At 44.9% G+C, this 9353-nt stretch overlaps 1 protein-coding gene across 1 annotated transcript; it reads left to right on the top strand.

Annotated features, from left to right (window-relative positions):
- Positions 1-1889: 1889 nt before the first annotated feature.
- On the top strand, positions 1890-9101 carry LOC123412364 (protein FAM91A1-like). Its single transcript, XM_045105314.1, has 10 exons — positions 1890-2208; positions 2970-3087; positions 3446-3542; positions 4260-4366; positions 5165-5287; positions 5514-5667; positions 5997-6057; positions 6204-6568; positions 6802-8380; positions 8657-9101. The coding sequence occupies exons 1-10, from the start codon at positions 2078-2080 to the stop codon at positions 8898-8900; spliced, it is 2979 nt and encodes a 992-aa protein (XP_044961249.1). The 5' UTR covers positions 1890-2077; the 3' UTR covers positions 8901-9101.
- Positions 9102-9353: the final 252 nt, after the last annotated feature.

Raw genomic sequence — 9353 nt, 5'->3', positions numbered from 1 at the left:
ACTCCAAGAAGGCACACACCAACGCACCGCCCGCCTATAAGCGTCTAAGAGTCGGCGAGTGGACGGCGGGGCTGAACCGACCGAAGAAGGCGTCGACAAAGAAGCTCCCGAGACGGTGTACATGGCGCCTTGGAAGCCCACACCCTCAGCGGCGGCCAACACAAACTCCACCAAGTACCAAGGGCTCCACGAGCCACCAAAGCGACACCCTCAAGAGGGGAACGACGCATACGCGTCGCCATTGCCCGATCCGAAGGCCAGACCTAGAGTTTCCCCTGGTGCTCGGGGCGAGGAAGCACGGGTAGCATGATGGTGACGCCGTCGTCCGCTTCACGCAGGGATTTCGCCCCGGCCATGCCGTCGACCCCAACGCCCATGGAACACAACAAGGAGGCGGCTTGACCACACCGCCGAGGAGAGGTGAGCCAGTACGTTGTCACCAGGAAGGGAGGTGCTGGCCACCGTCTCACCACCATCAAAAACAGGGGCTGGACCGTGAGGATCCAGCCCGCGGCCGCCTAGCCGGCCGCCTGCACCACCACAGTGCCACACAATCAGCGTTGAAAGGTTCCACCGCGCCCGCCTGTAGCCGCAACGCAGATCCACCGGTCCGCCCAATCCCATCTGGGCCGCACGAGATCGGAGTTCCCATGCGCAACAACAGGGGCGCCTCCGCCGCAGGGAGGCCGCGCCTCCACTGACGCCGCCGGCCCGCGCTCCCCGCCGGCATCCCACCGCTCCACGCCCTACACCACATCCGGCCGGATCCAGCAGGAGGCCATCCGCACGCCACCTCCCGAGAAGGGAGCACCGCCGCCAGCCGACCCCCCTCGCCAGATCCGGTAGGCCAGCAGGAGGCCGACGAGGGTGGCCAGCCAGGGCCACCCGAGGCCGCCGGGAGCCAGATCTGGTCGCCGGACGTCGCCCCGAGACGCAGCCGCCGCGCCTCGGCCCGCTGCCCCGACGCTGCCACGCCGAAGAACCAGCACGCCGCCGCCGCGCCTGCCCGGCGTCTGTGCCCAGGCAGGGTGGCCCGCGCCTACCGCCACCTACGGGAGAGAGGAGGAAGGCCCCTCCGCCAGCCACCGCGCGGGGATTTGCCCCGACGGCTCGGGCCAGCGGCGGCGGCGTGGGAGAGGGTGGAGGGGGTTGGGGGGCCGGGAGCAGGGAAGCGCCGCCGCCCGAGTTGCCCGCGAGGGAGCGATGCGGGGGCAGGGGGGTATTGCGGGTTGTGAAAAAGTGAAAATGCCCGCCAGACATTTGATGACGTTGGTGTGACACATATTTTTTTTTGTTTCAGCAACAAGCCTCTTGTTGCTAAGGGAACAAGCGCACAACACTATATTTGTAAAAGCAAAGTTTTCTTTAATAACGGAGATCTTGTTTTGAAAAAAATCTATCCGGCAAGACTGCAACAAGGCTCGTGTTGCAAAACGTCGAACGCAACACAAGTCTTGTTACAAAAGTTAATGTACGCTTGCTAAAAGAAGCTTACGATCCTATGACTAACGGCGAATGTTTTTCAAGCATCACGCGACGGACGTCGTAGGAGCTCCGTGAATCTGCATTGTACTCCCTCCGTACCAAAATTCTTGTCTTAGGTTTGTCTAGATATAAATATATCTAGTCACGTTTTAGTATTTAGATACATTTATTTCTAGACAAATATAAGACAAGAATTTTAAAACGGAGGGAGGGAGTATCTCGCAAACTGTGCCGAGAAGGAAGGAGGGCGATGGATGGGCTGGGAATAACCTTTTTAATTTATTATGGGGAATGGGCTAGGAATAACTGGAGCAGCGTGCAATGCGCGTATGGATGGGCCAGGGATCGATCAGGAGAGGCAACCCCTTCAAGTCTAGTAGGAGCTAGGAAGAGGAACTGTTTCTTTCCTTTTCTTTTTTGCGCACTGCCTGCCGAGAGAAAGAGACCGAGCGTACGTGGCATGCCCGCGGCGTCTCTTGCCTCCCTCTCCCTCTATCTTTCTTCCTCTCGTCGGGATTAGGGTCGGCGTCGCTCCGTCCGCCGGCATTGTCCGATCGAGCGAGGGGGAGGGGTAGGGCGAGATCGAGCGAGGATGCAGCAGCAGATGGCGGCGACGGTGGAGGAGCAGATGATGGTGAAGGCCATCAGGGACGAGTGCCCGTGGGAGACCCTCCCCAAGCGCATCCAGGCTGCCGTCGTCTCCAAGGACGAGTGGCACCGCAGGTACATACGCCGATTAATGCATACGTACGTGCCTAAGAGGATCAATCTAATCAATCCTGGGTGATCGATCGGTTCGGCCGCCGATCAGGGCCCCCATTAATGGCCGTCTCTCGCGCAGTCGATCGCTCGTACCAAGAAATGGGGGCAACGCCGCTCATCAGGCTGCTTGATTAACCTGCCTGTTCCAAAACAGAAATCGCTGGCTGTTTATGCACCCATGCTGGAATGCTGGTTTGGACAACACAAATTGTTATCGCCCATCTAAACTCTAGTCATTCAAGTTGATGGTTCGTGAAATTTCAAGGAAGAATTCATTCAGTATAACATCGCAAAGCTCGTAATCTGTATAATGGCATCCATTCCAATCCAATGTGAGCCTGGCAAGTCGTACACGCGGCCGGTTACAATAACAGTCTAGCACACATTGCTGATTTTCTCAAAACACACACACACACACACACATTGCTGCACATTACTGATATGCATCGACTCACTCATGAGTCATGTCGATTCTACAAGCTTCCAACTGCACCTCTCCATGTAGTAGGCTGATTACCTTGTGTTCTCTAGATCTATGAACGGCTTATGTTGATAACTGAGGCTAAATATATACATGTAACACTTTTTTTTGTGTGCGGGGAACCATCTAGCACTTGTAACCTGTTGCCGACTAGGTGACGCGGAACTTGCTTTTCTTTTTGCAAATGGTAAATGATTCTTCAGATGCCTGATTCTCTGCTTTATGAATAACTTCATGGCAGGATTGTAGATTATTGTATACGAAAACGGCTGCCATGGACTAACTGTTTTGCCCGCAAAGTATGCAAAGAGGGGGAATATTACGAGGAATTGTTGCGCTATCTCCGCAGAAATCTGGCTGTATGTTGTTCAGATTTTCCCCATTTTCGTAATTACTTAAGATATGATACTGTTTTGCAGATATATTGTTAGAAACAGTTTTCACTAGTTTACTAGCATCTTCCACACTTTTGCATTGTCATTCTACCTGCAATTGTGAAACGCATATCTTTTGGCTGACTGCAAATCAAATGTAAATCCATCGCCTCATTCGTTTTAAACTTCTCTTGGGTTGCTTTCTCGATCAATGGCTCTTGCAGTTGCATCATGTTTTTTTTCCTTGGGATGTTCAACTAATTCCAGATTTCTGGCATTCTCTAGGCTGGATTTTTTTTTAAAAAAGCTTTCATGACTGCTACTTTGACAAAAATAATTGCAGTTATACCCATACCATCTCGCAGACTACATCTGTCGAGTAATGAGGATATCAGCATTCAAATATTATTGTGACGTCCTTTTTGAAGCTATGAAGAATGGTAATCACTTGTATCAATAGAAGGCAAAGCATTTTCTGTCATCACATTTCTTTTAGTTGTTTTGCTTGTCAGTTGACCTGCATCCATGACCAGCAGCCATTATGCGTTCATTTAAATATTTCTACCAGTAATAGTAAGTTCCATACTTACGATACAACACAGAATTGTCATTTCTTCACAAATCTATATGAACCATTTATCCAGTTAGTACTTCATAGTTTTGGTTTATCGCATAAGATCCATACTAATTAGTATCTTTCCACCTTGGGCATTAGTGAAGCCCCAGGGCTGTACTATATGTTTCTATCAGACTGTCTGATGTGATCATTTCTAAGTATATTAAAACTTATATTAATGAAAAGAGTTTGTTCGTTCAGTGGTTCAAATACTTAATTTAATTAGTAATTACTAAAATTTATGCATCCCTTTGGTCTGTTCGCATACGTAGTTGGATTAAATGTAGGGTATGTTTGTTTAATTCCATAACAGACTATAATTTGGTTGATTCTGGGATGTTATATGAAAACCTTTTCAACTGGTGTACTGCATATATTTGATGTGTGTTTATTGTAACCCAGTTTTGTTATCCTTGCTGCTAAGTACTAACATTGATTATTCTATAACACATATGTAAATATTGTCTATGTTGCAGAAACTAGTTTATTTGATGTGCTAATTGTTCTATTTATGATTCTAACTTTTCTAAAATACTTGCAGAGCAACCTTATGACAGTATTCCAAACTTCAGTGCTGCCGATGCCCTGAGGATTACTGGTGTTGGAAGAAACGAATTTATTGATATCATGAATAAATGCAGATCGAAGGTATATTGGCATATTGTGTCCTTCCTGTGTTCTTGAATAAAGATTCCAATAGGCATACTTATTTGGGGTTTTACTGACGAGAAATGACTATAACTGAGGTTAAGTTAGACTTATTAAGAATTTTCAGAGTACCTTGAACACAATTCAAGATTAAATTACAGAAAATCAATAATATTGTGGGTAATCAAGTTGTAATTTCTTTCAGGAAAAGCTATCACTCAACTTAGAGTTAAAATGAATGAGATATGATTTTATCAATATTTTTACAAGTATTACTGTAATGAGTTTCTAATATTTTGTGACATCTCAATATCTCATCCACATGCATGGCCTCTCGCCCAGCAGCCATATGGGCCTGAAACATGGGGCCGCTTTTCTGAAATGGGGGGCTCGATATTATCTAAAAATGTTGAATAAACCTCTTAAATTGTCTAGCTCAAGGAAGTTTTCTTAAATGGGGTAACTGCTGAGCACCAACGGTGATACACAAGTCAGCATCCACAAACGGATTTGTCAAGAAATAAAAGGCAAAAAAGCAAAAAACAAACAAAAACAAGGTTCAAGCTGGGGGCAGCAGCACAACAAGCCCGCAAAACAATAGCGCCTCAAGGCGGATAGGTAGCGATAAGAAGACAAGATACCAGCGCCATGTAGTTCCTCGTCCTCTTTTCATACGAGGTTATCAATTTAACACATTGATGATTTTCATATGTTGAGAAAAATGAACATTCCCCAACTGGCGTCCTCTTTTCCTGTTGTTATATAGTAATCCCTTCTTTTCACTTTTCGGCATTTCAGAAGATAATGTGGAAGCTGAACAAATCAATTGCGAAAGAGTTGCTTCCTGCACTACCTGCAGACTTAGCAATAGAACCTTGGTGGGGAGTCCGTTTTGTCAACTTCACATTGGAAGAGTTTAAGGTAAGATTCATGAGGAGTGAACGTTCTTATTAGTTATGCAAGGACATAGTACTTTATAAGGAAGAAAATAGTGAATATACGGCATACATTTTTTTACGTGATGACATAGTTTTTTTTTTACCGTGTGATGACATAGGTTTTATTAGAACTTTGTTTCTCCATAAGATAAATATTTCATAAAGAAAACCTGTTCTTTATGGGAATTGATATTGTAATATCACTGCAGAAGCTTTCTGAGGAAGAGACACTAGCAATAGACAAAATATGTAAGGAGGAAGTCAATTCATATGTTCTATTTGATCCAGTGGTTATAAATTGTCTTTACAGAAGAGGAGGGGTATACTTCGATGTGCCAGTTTATCCAGAGGACCGTTTCAGAGGTATGGAATCAAACCAATTTGTGATATTGTTTATCCAGAGAACCGTTTCAGAGTAATATATAGGATTTCTGTTATTGGGCAGTCCACCATTTAAGTTTATTACGGGAATTTGCCCATAACTAATCGGTGCAGTTGTCTCATGTCAGCTAGTTTGTGCTGACAAAGACATTATGTGGTGGAGGCTCATAACTTTGACACTGGCACCGATCTGTTGCCAATGTCATTTTATCTCATCAAGTTACAACCTAATTTACCCAGAAGTTATTATTTATAGATGTAAACCTACTACTTAGTTATGCTTTGGTTCTTAACTTGTATCATTGATTCAGTTTCAAGACTTGAAGGTTTTGTTTCAAATAAGGATCAGTCGTACGAAGATCCAATTGAAGAGTGAGTAGTTGCCTTCATTAGACTTGTGCATAATGAGCATGATTGTTTCTTTTTTAAATGAATGAGCATGCCTTCTTATTCAACTGATCTGCATCGCTACCATTTCCTGTTGCTGTTAAATTCATTTCATATTTTCTTGACTGCAGGCTACTATATGCTGTATTTGTTGTGTCAAGTGAAAATGCCACAGTTGCTGAATTGGCTAAAACTTTACAGGCTGACCTTTATCAACTCCAGGCAGCTGCATCATTTGCCTGCAGACTGGGATGGGCCGTAAAGCTTTTGGATACAGACTCCGCTCTTAGAGATTCAAGTGGGCCTGCATTGCCCAGTAACATTCTTTCTGACGACGACGAAGGCTCGCGCATGAGCATTAACTCAGAAAAATCTTGTACCGAATTGCTTAGCAGTGATTGTGATGGACCCAGGAAAATCTCTGGGACTGCTTATGTGGGCTTCATTGTGGATGCTAACGTAACTTCATACTTGATGATGGGCTCTCTATCTCCAGGCTAGACCCCCTTATACTACTCCAATCCCTACACCTTTTTAACTTCTAAGCAAAAATATGTTCAACATCTTTTTTTTTTTTTGAATTTTATATTTGATCTGAAGGAGCTACAGTCCCAAATATTCTTATATATGGTTGCAAAGTTTGTTCTTGAACTGGCATTGTAAATTTATGAAGCAACCCTCCATTGAATTAGCAGGGTGTACTGATCTTTCTTCACTAACCTATTGCAGGATTGAAGTCTCATGCTGTTACGCTTTATGAGGCTGGAAAACTGGGCTATTCTTGCATCGCTGATCTATGCAATGATCTAGCTAGTTTAGAAGGAAAGAAGTTTGAGGGTGTGCTCCAGGAATTCGCAAACCATGCATTTAGCTTGCGATGTTTCCTTGAGTGTTTGCTGTCCGGTGGAACTTCACCAAATGAATCTGGTGACGGAAACTGTCAGGATGATTTGTCCTCCCCTTCAAGCAAGAAAAGCATTGGGGAGGGCGCAGATAGTGTTGTCGAGAATAACAAAAACTCAGTTCAACATGGCCAACATGGTGACACACCACAGCAGGAATATCCGACGGTTGATTCAAATGCATCGTCACCTTCAAGTATTATATCAAGAGGGATGGAAAGCATAGCCGAAAATGACTTTGACATCAGCCAAATGGCTACTCAAAATGGCAATAGCCAAACTACAGAACTGGAAGGCCCAGCTGCGCGGAAGACTAAAAGAACTTACCGAGTGAACATTCTTCGCTGCGAGAGCTTAGCTTCACTGGCGCCATCGACGCTGGAAAGATTACTTCTTAGGGACTATGACATTGTGGTCTCTATGATACCTTTTCCATATTCAGCAGTTCTACCCAGCACTGCAGGACCAGTACATTTCGGTCCGCCTTCTTACTCCTCAATGACACCTTGGATGAAGCTTGCCTTGTATACTTCTGGTAGTTGTGGCCCGCTCTCTGCTGTTTTCATGAAAGGACAGCGCCTGCGGCTGCTTCCCGAGCCATTAGCCGACTGCGAAAAGGCAATGATATGGTCTTGGGATCAGTCTGTGGTGGGTGGACTAGGAGGAAACTTTGAGGGGAACCTGGTAAGGGGAGGCCTTCTGCTGCATTACCTGAACTCAATGACAAAACATTCTGCCGTGATAGTGCAACCACTGGGCATAAAGGACCTTGATGAATCAGGAAACCTTGTAACCATGGATGTCCCATTGCCCCTGAAAAATGCGGATGGGTCAATCACATCCGCGTTAGCTGGAACTAATTTGCCTGAGGGGCAAATGTCAAATTTGACTACATTGCTGGAAGATCTATCCAGTAAAGTTGAGCTGAGCACGGTTGGTTACCTTCGCCTAGTAAGGCTTCACAGGGTAAGCGAATCCAGTGAACTTCCAGAAAAGGAAAGCTATGAGTGGATACCTTTGAACTTGGAATTCGGGATTCCTTTGTTCAATCCAAAGCTGTGTGAAAGAATATGTGAAAGGGTCGTCGACTCAAATATGCTTCAGAAAGATGATCTCATTGAACACTACGAGTCTATGCAGACGGTGAGGAAGAAGTTACTCGAACTTTGCACCGAGTACCAAGCAACCGGTCCAACAGCAAGGCTATTACATCAGCGGGGAGGCTCGAAGAACTCCCCGCGCCAACTCCAACTCATGAACATTGTGAGTGGAAGATGGAGTCCATTCCATGATCCTTCATCGCCTACCCAAGGAGGGACGTCACCGCGTGAACATGTCAGACTAAAGCTCGGAAGACGGCAGAAGTGTTTTACTGAAGTTCTGAGCTTTGATGGGAGCATCCTCAGGTATTTTCCAAAGAAACTTGACAACAACATGGGACTTATTATGTACTCCCTCCTTTCCTAAATATAAGACCTTTTAGAGATTCTACTATGGACTACATACACAGCGAAATGAGTGAATTTATATTCTAAAATATGTCTATATACATTCGTATGTAGTCCATAGTGAAATCTCTAAAAGGTCTTATATTTAGGAACAGAGGGAGTAGTTAGTTAACAATGCTACTGTTGTAGCCTTAATTTTTTCGATGGCTCATCGGCATGCTCGATTTCTGATAGTTCCCACGCACTCACTCCGGTGTATGAGGCTGCCACAAGATCTGTCACTGAAGATCAACCATCCCCTTCTGCTCCGAAAACTGATTCAGAAGATTCCGATACCAAGGACGTGGTCTTACCGGGAGTCAATCTCATATTTGATGGCGCTGAGCTGCACCCGTTTGACATTGGTGCTTGCCTCCACGCGCGCCAACCCCTCTCATTGATAGCTGAGGCATCAGCTGCGTCATTGGCCATGAAATGACTGATATGCATCTCAGCACGTTACCATCACAAATTTTGTTCTGTTTATGTTATGTGCGGAATTGATTATGGTGTAGGACGACTCTCAGAATCAGGCTTTTTTAAGAGAAGATTTTTGTATGCCAAGGTAGTTTTTCCTTCTCTAGATAGCAGATGCTTTCCCAACAGGGGATGAATGGGATGAATGCCAAGTGAGTCTCCATGCACAAATCAGGCTTACTGACTTCTACTCCCTCCGTTCCTAAATATAAGTATTGTTAGAGATTTTACTAAAAGAGTACATACGGAACAAAATAAATGAATTTATACTCTAAAATATGTCCATATACATCCATATGTAGTGCCCTAATGGAACCTCTAAAAAGACTTGTATTTAAAAACGAAGGGAGTAGATTACATGTCCTCTTCTTAGATTTTTCTTACTTCTTAAAAAAATTCATTATTGTGTTATTTA

The sequence above is a fragment of the Hordeum vulgare genome, chromosome 1H, assembly GCF_904849725.1.
Source record: "Hordeum vulgare subsp. vulgare chromosome 1H, MorexV3_pseudomolecules_assembly, whole genome shotgun sequence".
In the NCBI taxonomy this organism is placed as follows: Eukaryota; Viridiplantae; Streptophyta; class Magnoliopsida; order Poales; family Poaceae; genus Hordeum; species Hordeum vulgare.
The sequence above is the reverse complement of the archived record's forward strand: the minus strand, read 5'-3'. Positions and strand labels throughout refer to the sequence as shown.

What these genes read in the sequence shown, in the direction of transcription:
- LOC123412364 (XM_045105314.1), top strand. Translation starts at nt 2,078, where the DNA reads ATGCAGCAGCAGATGGCGGCGACGGTGGAGGAGCAGATGATGGTGAAG. An exon ending in TCCAGAGGACCGTTTCAGAG is followed by an intron (nt 5,668 to 5,996) that starts GTATGGAATCAA and finishes TCATTGATTCAG; the next exon opens with TTTCAAGACTTGAAGGTTTT. An exon ending in TTTGATGGGAGCATCCTCAG is followed by an intron (nt 8,381 to 8,656) that starts GTATTTTCCAAA and finishes GATTTCTGATAG; the next exon opens with TTCCCACGCACTCACTCCGG.